Source organism: Cricetulus griseus, chromosome 10 (assembly GCF_003668045.3).
Source record: "Cricetulus griseus strain 17A/GY chromosome 10, alternate assembly CriGri-PICRH-1.0, whole genome shotgun sequence".
Lineage (NCBI taxonomy): Eukaryota > Metazoa > Chordata > Mammalia > Rodentia > Cricetidae > Cricetulus > Cricetulus griseus.
This window is the reverse complement of record NC_048603.1, coordinates 21,776,679-21,793,233: the sequence shown is the minus strand read 5'-3', so window position 1 is coordinate 21,793,233 and position 16,555 is coordinate 21,776,679. Positions and strand designations below refer to the sequence as shown.

Genomic DNA, 16,555 nt, shown 5'->3' with positions numbered 1-16,555 from the left:
TCCCGTTAGCTGAACCAGTGGCGTCTTTGAGGGTAGCATCTATTTTCATATTCAGCTACATCTCAGAGTCAGGAAACCTGGCTGCTTAAGGAGCTCCCTGGGGATGGAGGTAGATGCAGCTATATCTTGCAGAGTGCTTTTACCAGAAGCCCTTTGCAGTTCCTGTTTAGAGCCATCACCCTTCGCCTCCACATACTCTCCAAGTGCACAGCGAGACCGGAGATGAACTCATCCCTCACCCTCGCTGCACAGATAAGGAAGCCAAGTTCCTCACACAGCATGCTGCTACACGCTGGTCACCCGCGACACCCACACACGCTGGATCTCCCAGGATCCCAGGGGTCGGCATACGGACAAGGGTACACGGCTCTGCTGAGCCCTGGGGGTCCGCAGCCTAAGCAGCGGCCAAAGCCGTGCAGACCATTGGCCCCAATCCCTTGCTCTTCTTTCCAGGGAGGCTCCGCACTGTCCCCAGCTGCTGTCATCAGCCCAGACAGGGCCCAACGGCAAGCTGTGGCCTTGGCAAAGGATGTTGGATGCCTTGGATCCATCCAAGAAGTGGTTTCCTGCCTCCGCCAGAAGCCTGCCAACATCCTCAACGATGGTCAGACCAAGGTGGGCGCTGGTGTGCGTGCAGGTTGGGAAGGGACCATCTCTTAGGATTCTTCACCAATGGGAGGCCAAGGCCCAACTAACAAGGAGACGTGATGATCCTTGCCGCCCAAGCTACAGATCCAGCCAGTGGCCCACAAAGATGAATTTGTCTCCCAGGTCTAGGAGCTGCGGGCTGTGAAAGCACACACAAGGCTACTGACGGGAGACAGGTTTCTCTGCCATCTGCACGTCTTATGTACAAAGAGGGAACTATGGTGGAGACCTAGAGCTGAGAGATGAAATGAACTAGCATACCCCATGCTAGGACCGCGGAGGCACAATGTCAGGTCACAGCCCCTTAGACAGACGGCTGAGCATCTCCTTTCTATGTGCAAAGACCTTGCTCTCAGCCCGGGTCGCTGGCTGCCCCTGACATCCGTAAGGCGGGCACCAAGAGGCTTTACCCTCATAAGTGGGAGTCAGCACCCTGGGACCTAGACCAAGACTTGTCCTCAGCCTCACCTATGTGGGCTGTGCTGGCTAGTGCCACCCTTTAGAGCCATTGGCGTTTCTTTAAGGCCTTCGTCTTCTCTCTGTTGCTCCTTCTTCCTGTTCCTCCTCTTGTCACTCCAGGTGAAGGGCTCTGTGAGGGGCTCCTGGGGGCCCAGCATTGCTGAGGGGGGATTTGCTGTCCAGCAACTGGCATTGTCACAGGATCCTGCTCGCCTGTTGTCCTCTTCATTTTACCCTTGCTTTCCATTAGAGCTCACTGGATTTGGGGCAGGGGCACTCACAGTTAAGGTCCCACCAATGGTTATATAACAGATGGACACTGAGAGGCAGAATTACTGGGCTCTGGGGAGTAGAGGTGGATGTGGCTCCGTCTTGCAGCATTCCCTTCACAGAGACCTTTGTGGCCCCCGTCCTGTCCCTCTTTGCTACAATCCCTCAGCTCCAGTGGCTGCACAGCCAAGACTGGGATTGTCCCTTGTCTAAAGAGGACGGTACAATGCATGTGAGTAATGGCCTCCCTCCTCCCTCTGCAGCTCTTGGCTGTCAGTGGCCCGTTCCACTACTGGGGCCCTGTAGTCGATGGCCAGTACCTGCGAGAAGTTCCGGCCAGAGCGTTGAAGAGGCCTCTGCCAGCGAAGGTGGATCTGCTCATAGGGGGTTCCCAGGACGATGGGATCATCAACAGGGCAAAGGCCGTGAAGGTAGGTGAAGGGACACAGCTCTGCTGGCACCCTAGACCAGGAGCTACTGACAGGCTGACTTCCCTGACTGACAGAGGACTGCTAGCCAAGGCTACAGAAGCCTGGAGGTAACCATGGCAGAAGCCGGGTTCAGAACTAAGACATTGACAAGAGGTGACTCACACAGCTATGCTCGCAAATTGCAGCTGTGGATCAATCACTGTGAAGAGCTTAGAGTAGAAGCTGATGGGGTGTTCCCAGCCTCGGGGCGGGGGGGGGAGGAGTGCGGGTGGGGGGGTAGGGGGGGCAGGGTACCTCTCCAGGAGCAAAAGCACTCCTCTCCCACAATGTGTGCACAAGGACATTTGCCACGGCATTAATGACTGTAACACACACACACAATGTAACACACATACACACACACACACACACACACACACACAGAGGCACACACACAAAACGGGAAGGAATCCAGATGTCCCTCGACAGGGAAATGGTTGGCTAAATTAAGATACTCTCTGACTACGGCTAAATATTACGCAGCTGTTAAAAACAGAAGCCTGATCTCTCTGCTGTCTTGAGGGAGGCACTGGCAGGCTGCTGAGCAGAAAACAAAGACATAGAGAGACATGGAGTTGAGTTAGCCCTCATGTTCAAGGAGCAAGTATATGCATGTATGTCAATGTACGTATTTATGCATTTCCATACGAAAGGCCCATGGTGTGGACAGATAAAAAAACCAAGCAGTTAGCACTGACTGCCTCCGGGAGTGTGAGCCAGAATGGCTCTCTCTCCATTGCTGCTCTCTCCACACGATAAGTTAGGTGGGATGTAGCCTTTTCCTTGCAATATCACATACAGCGCTGCCTTGTGAGAGAGGACATCTGATCCTTAGGCAGGAGACCCTGTCCTCACAATGCCAGCTCTGGAAACGTGTGCCGAGCATGCCTCCCGTCTCTCTGTCATGACAGAGAACAAGGCTACCTTCAGAGTCTCAGCTCAGGGTCCATCTAAGACAGACAGCGTGGGGGATGGGGAAAGGGGCCACCCTGCCAGGTGCATCCTACACCACCTCCAGGAAGTAGAAGTTCCCCCAACTAGTGAAGGAAGTAGCCTCCCGCTAATAGATTTGGGCTACGGAGGGTCAGAGCATAGCCCAGGTCATAATTCTCGACTCTGCTAGCCAGTCACAAGAAGGCTGCTTGTCTGTGCCGCTGCCTTGGGCTCGCCCTCCCTAGCACTGTCCCAGTGGTATTTGGGGAACTGCCACTGCTGACAGACTATAGGGCCAGAATCCTTCCTCAGGGTTGTATTTCGGTTCTCCTTGAGTTACCCAAGGTGTCCGGGGCTCACTCACAAAAGTACACCGTGGCATACGGCAGGAGGCTCGCTGCTAAACCAGTCCTGCTGGGGAGGTGTGTCCCCGGGGGTGGCCAGAGCAGGGAAGCCAGTGCGCACGCACACGTCCACCCTTCCCCAGCACCACCCCACAGGGAGCTGGGCCTTGGCACACTGCCCATTGGTCACCCGTTTCCGTCTCACTGAGCGCTTGTGCAGACTTAGGACCTTGCGCCTGCTGAGCACACCTGAGCACTGCCGGCCCAGAGGATGGGGGCGGCAGAAGCAGTGGTTGAAGGGAAGCCAGATTCAGCTCTCTTCATACCAGTCCTTGATGACTGGGACACATGTACCTCCAGCCTAGCTGTCCATTCAGCAACCGCTTTGACCCCCGACTGCTGTCAGAGCCAAGAGACCGCTGAACATCTCCACTCAGCTGTCTACAGCTCCTCATCTACAGCTCACAGGGGACTGCTAGGGCCACCTCTGTCCCCACTCAAACTCACACACCCGCCACAATCCTCCCAGTGCAGCCCCGTTCTCAGGCTTAGCCACTATAGACTTACCTCACTTTCTGTCAGTCTGCAAGCCATCTACAAGCCAGTTCACTCAGAGCCAGCCAAGCCCCTCTCCAGCAGTCAGAGCTGTGTCCTGACAGTGGCCCTGGAAACTTGTTTGATGGGATCTAAATTTACTCCTCACTATGCCCTCCCCGGTCACCTTGCATGGCCAGAGCAGTTCCATGTCTTCGGTGATCCTTAGCTGTGCTCAGGTATGTGACATATGCTATCCCCTCTCCTAGAACGTCCCCAGGCTTCATGGGCCTCATTTCATCTGGGGTCACTTCTAAGACCCTACTACACCCAGGCAATCACGACATCTAGTCGAGCAGGGTGCACAGCATGGGTATCTAGAAGCAGCATCTGTTTGCTGTGCCACTCAAAGTGAACCAATCTCTCACAGTGTGCCAGAGGCAGGGCCGGTTTACACGTATCTTCCAACTGTATCCCGCCCTCTAAGAGGTAATGGTCAGGTCAGAACATAGAGAATCAACACGGCAACCATCTGGGAATGACTGTATTCATGCTGCGTAGAGAGGTGGGTATCATGTCCCTGAACACAAGAGGTAGGGTGGGGTCCGTTGCCCGTAGTGAGACTGCCAGCTGAGTGGCAAATGAGCAAAGTCTGACCAGACCCCCCTCCCTTAGCCTTCTGTCAGCACAACAGGGGGAAGTCCTGGATGTGTTTTGTCTGTAGTCAGGAGCACTTATTACATTTCCCCAGAACCTGAGACTTAGTCTCCCTATCTGTAAATTGGGAGATTACTCATAGAGACCCTTCGGAATATCCCCAGAGGACTCAGACATACCCCACTGTCCAGAAAATAGTTGCATCTGAATACATGATAGTTTTGTGATTCACTTTTTAATAAAACAGTTAATGGCACTGGTCCCAAAAAGAAATACAAAGGATTATAGTCACTGAACCATCTGACCTCAGGTGAGTTTTTTAAATCACATCAGAGGTACATGTACATGCTAAAACAGGCACACACACACACACACACACACACACACACACACACACACACACACACTTTCTCTTCATAGCAGCCTACAGAAATGCCAGCTGGAGCCCAGCCCACAAACACACACAGTTCAGGGAGGGGTAGGGACCTCCTAGCCTTCTTTCAGCCCTTAGGACCAGCCACCCAGATAGCAGAGACTACCAAATACCCTCATACCAAAGAGGGTGAGTGGGTAGGGCTTCATCAAATCCCAAAGACTCTCACCCCTGCCACCCAGGCCACTATGGTCCACCCAGGGAGTCCTCATGACACCCAGAGACATACCTGCCAAGCATGGGGGCCACATAGATGCCTGGGAAGGTGGAACGCCTCTGTTTGCTCCAGATGATCTTATCCCCAAAGTGGAAGCGTTCTATTGAAATTCTTCATTGGTCTCTGAAATGGGGAATCATCTCCCTTCCTCCTCCTCCTGACTGCTGAAGTTGACAGTCTGTCTGCATTAACCAAGATTACATTTGCATTAGCAAAAGCAGACTGGTTCCAAGACACGCGGTTCTGCTTCCCCTCCAAGCATCTCCAAGGAAGGCAAGAAAAATCCAAAGCTGAGTGTAGCCGGCGTGCCCTGGGCTTGGCTGGGAGTTGGCCTCATTCAGGAGCAGGTGCAGTGGGGGCCTGTGAGGGGGGGGGCTGTCTGAGAGTTGGAAAGCTGCACCTGGCAGCCAAGTCTCTGGCATGAGCCCCAGTGCAGCACTATCAAATCCTTGGTGGCAGCTCACAGTAATAGACGGATGCAGGAATCCTCCGTGTATGTACGTGAGAGAGAGAGAGACTTCTTGGAAAGAGGTGCCACCACCCCGAATCCTCATGCTAGGTCTGGACCTAGGGAGACACGGGATGTAAATTAGGATAGTAGGTCACGATTCCTGATTTTTACCACATGGTTTAGGCGAGTCGCTTAGCCAGTCGGAGCTGTGGATACTGTAGCTTCCAAGTAGCGAAGCGAGCCCTGCCTGCCTTCAGCACATCTAAGAATGGAGACAGCTCTCACAAGATAGGGACTCTGTGGGGCTCCGGGATGCCCTACCTAACAATCTGTGACCCTTCCATCCCCACTGAGACCCAGATCCTCAGAGCCCGACACCCCACGTCTCCGTCTCCTCACCTCATGCTTTGGAGGCTGTCGCTAAAGGGGAGACATGCGGACTCAACCCCCAAATAGACGCTATTTTATGACTATTAATATAAAGATGAGTGAGTGCCAAGCAAGCCAGAACTGCTATTGTACTATCACCACAGAATTGTCATCATATTGCCTCTTACAAATTCTAAAGGAGCGAAGAGGAGAATGTTTTGTGGGTCTCTAAACATGCGATAGACACTTGGCACTGATGCCGCCACATCCGACTGATAGAAGAAGGTTGGCCATTGGCCCTTAGCTCTCTAGTAAGATTAAGTAGTGAACGATGCTACATGGGTGACTTATGCAAGCACCCCCAGAGTTTCATTAAAGTCTCTGTGTCCTGGGGTCTTCTGGGATGTGAGAGAAAGTTCTGAGGATGCAGAAAGAGCCCCTGCCTGGCAGAGCTCACAGGAATAAGAAACAATGATATATATATATATATATATATATATATATATATATATATATTCATATATATTCATGTTTGGAGAAAACAGAGCCAGAGGGGGTGCTGCAAAGGGAATAGGAGAATGGGGGGTATACTTTAGGGATAGACAGGAACAGCCTCCCAATGGTGTCTTTTGGGTTGAGGCCTGCAAGGGAGAAGGAGACAGCCAAGAAGCAGGGGTATCTGAGGGTAGGTGGAGATACAGAAGCCAGAATGGGGTGGCCTGTCTTCCAGACCCAGGAAGATTATGCCCTGGGAGCCTGAAGAGCAGTCGAGGGAGCAGAGGAAGACGTGAGACGAGGAGAGCCGTGGTGTGAGATCCCTAGTGTGTGTGTGTGTGTGTGTGTGTGTGTGTGTGTGTGAGATCCGTGTGTGTGTGTGTGTGTGTGTGTGTGTGTATGTGTGTGCGCGTGCGTGTGCGCGCGCACGCGTGTGTGTGTGAGATCCGTGTGTGTGTGTGTGTGTGTGTGTGTGTGTGTGTGTGTGTGTGTAAGCAGTAAATGATGGCATTGACACACCCCTTACAAAACAAAAACACGAGCATTCTCTTGGCCCATCAAGACCTTGGTGAGGGTTGGTTGACGGGGAAGGTAGAGAGCAGACTGTGGTGCCGTAGACACGCAACGAGCTCCTTCAGTGTGAACAGTGTTCCCCAGCATGGCTGGGGACAACACAACAGTCCTGGCAGTTGGACATCTCTGGGGCTCCCCCATCCGTGTTAGGAAGTGGAGGCAAACTTCCTTCCAAGTGTCCAGGAACCCCACTGTGGCTGTAAATCCCCCGGGATCCCAGAACTGGGCCTTCTCCACGCCACCTTTTCTCTATCAGTGCAGGGGCATTGCGGAACACCTTGAGACAGGAAATGCCCAAGGGGGTCCTACTCACCCCCTGCTCTTCAGCACCTTTGCTAAGGGCTGGGAGCTGGGCCAACAGGCCAGGGGATTTGACACCTACAGTAGTGCAGCCATCAATACTTTCACAGCCCTTTGAAGATTCATGGTATCCACCTAAAGAAATGAACATAAGAATAAAAGCAAGAGGGGAGCCGTGTGTGAAGTCAGACACACAGGGCTTTCTCCATCCTGTAGTCAAGTGGTTTAGGGCCTTTCGGCCCTCTACTCTAGTTTTCTCGTTGGAGCTAGTGAAACTGACAGCTAATACAAGTTTGCCTCTTTTATTAAGTGGCCTGTGCCAGAGTTTGAACAGGGTGATCCAGACTGCCGTTCCAAACTCAAAAGACAACACCGTAGCCTAGACTTTAGTTAACTCCAGTCTGCACAACGAGGAACCTGAGGACTGGAGAGGTTACAGGGCAAGCCAAAGCCGCAGCACCAGAGAATGAGAGACTTGGGAACCAATCGTGGGCTGCTGGCTCCACAAAGGTCCTTCTTCTGGAGCCTCTTAACTGCTTTAACCTACAGCTCAAACAGACATACCTTTGCCATGGGATACTACAGGGGCTGACTGCCTAGGTACCCTAACCCTCCCAGAAGCAACCCAGAGCTGGGCCACACCATCCTCTGCAGTTTAAAGATGTCGGGATCGGAAGAGGAGAAACAATTCTTCCAAGACCTCTCAAAGGCAGCTGGAGACTCGGGCCCTCACTGCATCGATTCCCAAGTCAGTGTTCTTGTCATCACTCTGGGCCATGCATCCATGGGTCAACCTCCTTCTGTGTTATGTGGCCCTGTGTTTGCAGTGCAACTCTGGGTCGTGGTTAAGTTAGAGCAGAGGAAGGACTGGCTGCCCCCATCATAAGGCCTGAGCTAATTACCAGCCCATCCTGGCCTTCTGTATGATGGCCCCAAGGAGGTACAGACTCCCCTGGTCTGGGATTGTAATTTCTGAAATGGGGTGAGGCCACACCCAGCACTGGGGCTTCTGGAACACTTTGGTGAAGCACTTGGGAAATGCTTAACACCAAGCTGTAAGTGACAGGGGGGTCAATGACGGTTTTAGTAGCCATTTTGTTATGCGCAATTCTAGGCAATCAGAACAGGTGAGAATCATCCAATTCAGTTTCCCCCAGACCTTTGGAAACCTGTGAAATCGGTACGATAGACGACAGGTGGGTGGGTGGGAACCGATATTATTAGCTCAGAGTAAATGAATGCTAACCCCAGATACCAATGGTAAGAGCAAAGTGGGTGCCCGATATTTGTGGGGAGGTTTTTCTGAGGGGGTCTGTGAGAGAACTCGGATATGTGGATGAGGCTGGGGTGTATTTGTGTGCTCTTATACAAACCTCTTCTCATTGTGACCTTGGTCGTGCCCAGTGGCTTTTGGAGGCTGTGCGTGCCAGAGATGTTCGGAAACTCACAAGCCGTGCCTAGCGGATAGTGATGCAATGCAGATTTCTTTCTAAAACGCATTTTAAGATTAAAGAAACATGGCCCTTTTGTATGCTAGCCCCCAGGGTCCTCCTCACTGACTCCTGAGGCTAGTGTTATGCGACTGGGGCATGTCTTTGATCTGGCATGCCTCAGGTGGGTAGGCCAGGCTCCTGTCCCACAGGCGGAAACATGCCTGTTAGCTCACCAATATACGGCTCCAGTGTCCAGATGCTGGATCAGTCCCTGTATCTAGAGAGGTTTACAGAGTAGCATAAACATGCCAGGGCCTGCCAAGATGGCATCCAGACGCTCCTGGAAACACGTAGACATCTATGCTTCCTGAACCTGCCTGGTGTTCAGGCATCTTGGCCTCACTCTCAGACCTGCATCCAGAAAAGACCGGCATCCTCCACCCTTCATCTTCAGAAAGAAGGAAACTGAGGCCAGAAGGTAGGAGCTGAGTTGTTCCACCCCACAGTGCGGTCAGCTGCCAGGCAAGGGCAGGGCAGGGAGGCTGAAAGGAGGAGTGGTTGCTGCTCCTGGGCAGCCAAGCAGCCCCTCAGGTCAGCAGTGCAGCTCCTTTGACTGTCTTTCCTGAAGCAGGGCTGGCCCCAGCCTCATCCCGTACCCTTGCCCTTGCTAAGGCTGCCCTGTGAGGCTCTGTGCATCCATCACATGTCCTTGTCTCCACCCACGGGAGCATTGCCTAGTAGACAGGGAGTGTGACCTTATGATCCCAGACACTTCCCAGGCCAGGCAGAGCTGGCCCTGGAGAAGAATGTATTCTTGTGGCAACACTATCTTCTTCCTGCTTTGAATGACTAGGGCGGTGCGTGGGATGGGATGAAACGTCTCATATCAGATCCCAGCTCCGCACAAGTCTGCTAAACCCAGCCAGGTAAAACCAGAAAGAGGCGGGCACGTGGCCCGGTATCAGACAGCAATCAGGACTAAGACGGTCCACACTAAGTGGGATTTGCTTCGTGTCCCACTCCTAACCCTGGGGGAGGCCACTCCTGTTTTCAGATGGGCAAAGGAAGGCACAGAGAGGCGGAGCCACTTGCTGAAGGTCACACAGTGGAAAGCAGGTGGAGGTGAAACAGCTGCAAGTGCTTAACGCTGTGTTTTAAAGATGCTTCTCGGAGAGAAAAATTCCAGAACGCTGTTTCAAGGACTCAGTGTGTGCCTTTCAGGATAGGATTGGGAAATCCTGTATCTTTCTCTTCCCTTCTCCCCTCCCTCTTTTCAAAGCAATTTGAGGAGCGCCAAGGCCGGACCAACAGCAAGACAGCCTTTTACCAGGCACTGCAGAACTCACTAGGTGGCGAGGACTCAGACGCCGGCATCCTCGCGGCCGCCGTGTGGTATTACTCCCTGGAGCACTCCACAGACGACTATGCCTCCTTCTCCCGGGCCCTGGAGAATGCCACCCGGTAAGCCAGGCCCCACCAAGTGAGTCAGGGCCACTCAGCGCGTCAGATCGTGCAGGATCCAACTCCTCTGCCTGCTGTGGATGAGGGTTCGGAGGCTTCTGGGATCTCGATGGAGGCACTGAGTGCCTGGGACTAGACGCTCGAGGTGACCTCGGTACACTTCTCTCAACCCACCGCGAAGTAGCTACCCCCTGACGGGCCCTCAGATCACGTGGGAGGGTGACAAGACAAGGACCAGGGGTGCAGACTTGTCCATGGCTCTGCAGTCAGCTCTACATGTGTCCAGCGTCCTCTGAGCGGTGGGAATGGAGACATGCCAGGAGGTTTCTGTCTTCCTTACCCTAGCAGAATGAGCCCAGGCTTCTCAATGCCTGCGTGACTCCTTCCCTTGGGGTGCCGTTGCCCACTGTCGATACCCCCCCCCACCTCCGTACCCACTCATCGCTCAGGCTTCCTTCTTAAGAAGTAGAAGGTTCAGGCATTATGCTGGCCCGCCCCTGTTACCTGGCAGAATGCACTCAGGCAGTGCCCCGGTCAGCCCAGGGTTCCATGGGAACTAAGTCTGCACGCAGGTGTAGAGGACCCCTTTAAAAGACAGACCCCTGCCCACTTACGTCTCTCTTCTCTTCCTCTCCTCTTCTCCCACCTACGCTCGCTCTCTTTCTCTGCCCTACTCTGTTCTTCCATTTCTCACTCTATGGTTAATATACTCTCTGTGCTCTCCATGGTTCATGTTCCATAGAGCGCGCCCTCAATTTAAGCAAAAATCTAACAAGAAGCATGCCTTGTTCCCACCCCAAGAAAACGGAAGCCCGCCCCCCAGTCTCTGCCGCCCCGTCCCTGACATTCCACTGTCCGCAGCACTATTTAGGAAGGACTGCGCCACGTTGTCCCCCTCTGCCTATTTATCATCAATTCACTGAAGCCAAAGTAACTCTTTTTTTATGTGTACATACGCATATGTACACACGTGTAGAGGCCAGAGGCCAGTGCTGAGTGTCATCCTCGTGACAGTCACCCACCTCCTTGGTGTAGAGCTCACCAATTAGGCGACACAAAGTGGCCAGTGAGTCCCAGGGATCCTGCTGCCACTATCTCCCTGGAGCTGGAATTAGAGTAACATCTCCGGGCCTGGCATTTTTACATAGATCTGGGGATCAAACTTGACTACTCATGCCTGTGAGAGAATCCCGGTACTGACTGAGCCAACGCCCCAGTCACCAAACATTATTTTTTGAGCAAGTAGGTGAGCTAGGAGTACATTTAGAGTGTGAATCAAGGGACAAACAGACTGTAGCCCGCTTTCCTCAGAGACCCTGGACATGTGGCCCCCAGCTCTTGAATTACCTTGGAGGTTGCTTGGCCAGCATAGTGAACTGTATTCTGGTTTCCCCCATAGGATCCCTCCAGGGGAAAGCTGGACCTGGTGGCATCAGTCCCCCAAACCTGTTCTCCCTCCAGAAGGAGCACACTTGTCTTTGCTCTAAGCCGTGGGGACAAGGCCAGGGTCAAAGCTCTCAGGGACCTTAGCTGTCAGGAAGAATGGGCTGTAGAATCCTCTGTAGCCTCTCCACCTGGGAAACCATGGCTCCGCTCCAACAGTCTGCAGCAACAGAACTTTGGGACATCTGCTTGGATTCTGTAGCCTAGAAAGCCTTCACAGGCCTCTTGATGAAGAGCTCCACTAGGAACTAAGAAACCCACCAGTAGCTTTGGAGACCGACCTAGATGGACCCTAAGAACCCACAGACAGACAGACACACAGCCCCTCACTCTGACCGGCTTCACAATGGACTCAAGCTCCCCCAGATTTTGTTAGCAGATGAGCTTAGGCAAACTCGGGTTCTTACTTCAAGGTCATTATCTGGCCTTAAAGGCAACATATTTCCGGGAGAAAGAGTGGAGATCTAGGAAAGCTCCACTGGGGGACTCCAGCCCCCACAGCTCAGGCCCTCATTTCTGCCTGACCACTCAGGCTGCTAATTCCCTCAGCCTCTGTGTTTCCAGTCTCCTGGAAGCGTCCCTCCCTGGGGAGGCAGGCATGAGCCTTTTTCTTGAAGGTCCAGTCCCATCCTTTGCTGTTCTGCAGTGAAACCTAGCTGCCCCACACCTACCCGCTGAGAAAGACCACTTCCCTAGCCCCACCAGCCCCACCAGCCCCACCTGTGGCATTTCAGCTTTACCAACAATCACCAAACATTGCCAACTCCATGACCAGGAGAAGGGGGATAGCCCACTGATGAGACGGGATTCCAGAGTGTCCAGCATTGCAAAGTCTCTGCAGGACAGGGTCCCAGGCCAAACTTCTCAGCAGGAAAACCAAAGAGGACCAAGAACTACTGGGCCTTACCTTACCAACAATGTAGTAGGAACTCAAAGCCCCAGAGCCGAGGCCAACGTGATCTGTCTGATCCCTGGGTTTGACCAGTTCTTGAGGCACACGGCCTGCTTGGCCATACATACAGAGCCCACGGACACAAGCAGAGCTTCTTAAGTAGGCTCACGTTCACCCGAATGAGGAACCAGTATGAGTCTCCATCACCTCAGCAGGTTTTGGAACGCCGCCCTCTTACCATTTGGACCGAATGAGGCTTTACTTGGAGCCTTTGTGAGCAGAAGCCCGGAGAAAATTTTCTAATCCCTGTTACAAGCAAAACTGTCTCGGGGCCTTGCTGAAAGTTGCCTGGGGTTAGAGGTTTGGCAAATTCAGTCCGCAAAGAGCTAGAACCAAGGGTACCTTGTTCATGCAGAATGTTTGAGCACTCTGCCGTCTATCCAGAGGTACGCTTAACCAGTGCATCCACTGGGCTCCCTAGCACACTTTAAGTGATGCTGATTGGAAAGTGGTTCAGACCAACAGGGACCTCTTGCTTGACGTGGGAAATCCATCGCCATGCCCACCTTTCAGACTGCAGCCTGCCATAAACCAGAGCCACACATCTACCAGTGTGGCCACTGGAAAGCACCCCTGTAAGGCCTGGGCAGGGGGATTTTTGGGGGATGGACTTGGAGGGCAAGGCCTGCCTGTGAGACACACTCGCCTGGGACAGCCCTCCCCTCCCAGAGCCATGTAACTGAACCCCCTCCTCTGTCCTTTCCCCAGAGACTACTTTATCATCTGTCCCATGATCAACATGGCCAGCCTCTGGGCAAGGAGAACCCGTGGAAACGTCTTCATGTACCACGTGCCAGAAAACTATGGCCATGGCAGGTAAGGCTATAGCAAATGCAGGCAGAGAAGGCCGCCTGCCAAGGGCCCCCGTCACCACTGTGAAACACCGAGAAGAGAAAGGAGGCAGGATGAAGCACAAGCTATGCCTCCGTGGTATGGGACAGGGCTTGACCACGTGTGCCCTGGCTCCATCAGCTGCAAATGGGGCAGTGGGAATAGGCACTTTATCCCTTAGTCTTTCTTCCTGGGAAGATAAAGTACAAATATATGAAGATCCGTCCACCATGGGGAGCTTGGAGCTCTGACTTCAGTTACTCACTATTCCTGGGCATGGAGAGGGTCTGTTCCCTTGCTAGCATCCTACTTGTTTCTGCCTCTAAGAACCGAGTACTTCAGAAATGACTTTCCACAGCGGCCAGCGTTTGTTTTTTATTTATTTATTCGTTTTTCTGTTTATTTGGTTTCATATTTTCTTACCCTGTAGCTCAGGCTGGCCTAGAACTCACTATATAGTCCAGGTTGGCCACGGACTCTCATCAGTATCCCTACTTCAGCCTTTCAGGCACTGGGATAGGAGGCATGAGCTGCCGAGTCCAGGTGAATGTTTTCCATGTACCCCAGTTTCTCTATCACCCCTACTCCAGCCCAGCACCTGGTAATAAAATCCTGGGGCGCAACAAAACAGAAGAGAGACAAGTAGGGGAAAAAATGATGGGAGCACATGCATTTAGAGGGAGGGCTGTGTGGCCCAGGTTCTACTTCTACCCTCCCTACACGTGGGAAAGCCCATTGCAGCGGAAACTGAGATAGATGCCTACATTAAGTGACATCTGAATGGTGACTTCACACAGCAGTCCTTGGGTAAGACCTTAAAGGGGCAGCATCCTGGTCTCAGACGTGGAGTCTTTGGAGGATGTGGTCAGTAGACTTGTGGTCTCGTAGTTGTAGTGTCCATATGGGCGGCTCAGTTTTCACAGCGCTCCACGGAAGCACGCGGGGTGCCTGTGAGGGTAGCACTAGTCCCTGCTTCGCAGACAGAGGATGTCTTGATCCAATCAGGCCACTCCAATAAAGCACCTCACACTTGTGGAGGCTGAAGTCTAGACTCAGGATGCAGCAGCAGAGGCAGCATCTTGGGGTGTCTTAGAGGGCGAGCCCCTGCCTCACCAGGAGGCACCTCTCCAAAGGAAGGCGAAAGAGCTTGCTGGGGGCCTTGTTGACGCTATTCATATCAACCTTGTGAATTGGTCCCCCGAAGGCTCAACTCTGAGGACCAACAGACTGAAGATCAGTCTTACATGTAGGAATCTCGGGGATCACAGACGCTTACCCTGCACCAGGGAGTCTGAGGTTCAAGGGGTTCAGTGTGTTCTCCTCTACCCCCAAGATGAGCCGCTGGGTCACTGCAGAGCAATGGCTGTCTCTGCCCCTCCCAGCCTAGAGATCTGCCTCCACCAGATCACACGGTCTCTCTGCTTAGAGCTATTTATAGTTTCCACCACACCCACCTCCAGAGCCAAACAGTGTCTTGGGGTTGAGGGCAAGAGGCTCAATAGCCCACCGTAGCTCTCATGGGAGCACGCGGAGGGGAGAAAGGGATATTGCAGGCGCTCAGGACTGTGGGCACGGCAGATGGAGGCTGCAGCCCAGTGGTCCGTAGCCACTGTGGCCTGGAAACCTATCCCAGAACATGTTCCTAGAATCATCCTTGGCCGTGCCTTGCAGTGCCAGGGTCTGGATTCGCGCCACTCGTGGCTCTCTGACCAGTATTTGCCGCCTTCTAGTGAGGTGAAGAGGCTACAGGAAGGTGTGGGCCTCCCACAGCAAGGCTGTATCCTCGGGAGCCTTAAGGAACGTGTATCTTTTGTCCCAAATAATTACAGGAGAGAGAGAGAAGGGGAGAGGAGAGGGGTGGGGTGGGGGAGGGGAGAGAGAGGGAGGGGTAGACAGAGATGGGGAGAGGGAGAAGATAGAGGAGAGAGAGAGAGAGAGAGAGAGAGAGAGAGAGAGAGAGAGAGAGAGAGAGAGAGAGAGAGAGAGGCACCCAGGCATGACAACAAAAGCAGAGGAAAACACCAGCATGCATACCGTTCAGTTCTTCCGGCAGGGTCAGGAGGGCGTGAACCCTGGCTTAGTTTCAGAGCCTCCCCTCGGGAGGGGCCACAGGCTTTGTGGTCTTGGAGCAGCAGAAATATATTGCCCCGTGTTTGGAGGGGCTGTGAAGTGCGGATGCCAGCAGGGCTGGAATCCTGTCCAGGTCCTGGAAAGGGTGTGCCAGGTACCCGTGGCCTCTGGTTGCCTGGGGAACTGCTTCCCAGCAGGAAGCAGTCGGTCTTCCTGTTCCCTATCCCCTGCTTCCCTTGTGTGTGTCCTGGGTCCAAATCCCCAATTCTCGCAGTGGCATCAGTCCTGCTGGGTCAGGGTATTCCCTAACAACCTCAGTTTAACTCAGTCTGAGGAAAGACTGTCCCCAAGCATGGTGCCATCCTAAGGCCCTGAGGTGAGGACTCCAATGTCTCTTTTGGAGGGGACTCAGCCTCCCGTAGATCACAGAGCCCTCCCCGGGAAGCTGCTGGTGTCAAGGCCCTTGGGGAAGGACTCAGCTGCCAGCAACAGCACCCTCAGTGCTCCAGGCTAGCCGGGGCTTCTCTCTGCTGATTATCCCCTGCCTGTCCCTCTGAGGACTTCCAGACTGGGCCCTTAGAACGACCCTGGGAACCTCCATGCAACAGCCACATGCTGCCTCAGATTCTGAAGGGACCTCGCGGCTCTCAACACCCTCAGCCCGAGGCTCTGTGTTTAAGGGACGACTTGAGAGGTGCCCACGAGAGACTGTGATGAAGGGGTGAAGCCAGAAGCCAAACCATCTCTCATGGCAGGAGAGAGACGGCCCTGCATTTCTGCTCCGTGGCTCTCTTGGGCTGGTGCTACGGTTTGGAGTAAGGTGGTGAGCCTAGAGGACAGCCTTCCCCGAGATCCAGGGAACCTGGGTCCCAGACGCCAGTGAGTCAAGGAGGAGACGGGCTCTCTCAAATCAGCCGCAGCTGTCCACTCCTAGCCTGAGCTCTGCAGCGCTGGAAATGTCTGTCCCCTCACTTCCAGGGGAAGACACTGAGGCTTAGGAAGCGTGGCTATGCACCACAGAAGCCTAGCGCCCGGGTAAACGTCAGGGACTCCAGCACCTTCTACTTCCAGTTAGCAAGGCACGCTTGACTCTCATCACTACTGACCTGAGGCAGGTCATGTGGTCTTCTTGGTGACTCGGTTTCTTCATCTGAATAAGGAACACAGAAATAGGATCTCTTGGGGCCACTCAGTAATGGATTTGTGTGTAGA

At 53.4% G+C, this 16,555-nt stretch overlaps 1 protein-coding gene across 2 annotated transcripts in view; it reads left to right on the top strand.

Annotated features, from left to right (window-relative positions):
• LOC107977585 (thyroglobulin) overlaps positions 1 to 16,555 on the top strand; it is a 172,540-nt gene that overhangs the window by 147,961 nt on the left and 8,024 nt on the right. For both annotated transcript variants that reach the window (XM_027431565.2, XM_035449671.1), the window contains exons 42-45: positions 454 to 615; positions 1,641 to 1,808; positions 9,866 to 10,047; positions 13,151 to 13,258. In XM_027431565.2, the coding sequence (XP_027287366.1) occupies positions 454 to 615; positions 1,641 to 1,808; positions 9,866 to 10,047; positions 13,151 to 13,258 (620 nt within the window). The remainder of the gene's footprint in view (positions 1 to 453; positions 616 to 1,640; positions 1,809 to 9,865; positions 10,048 to 13,150; positions 13,259 to 16,555) is intronic.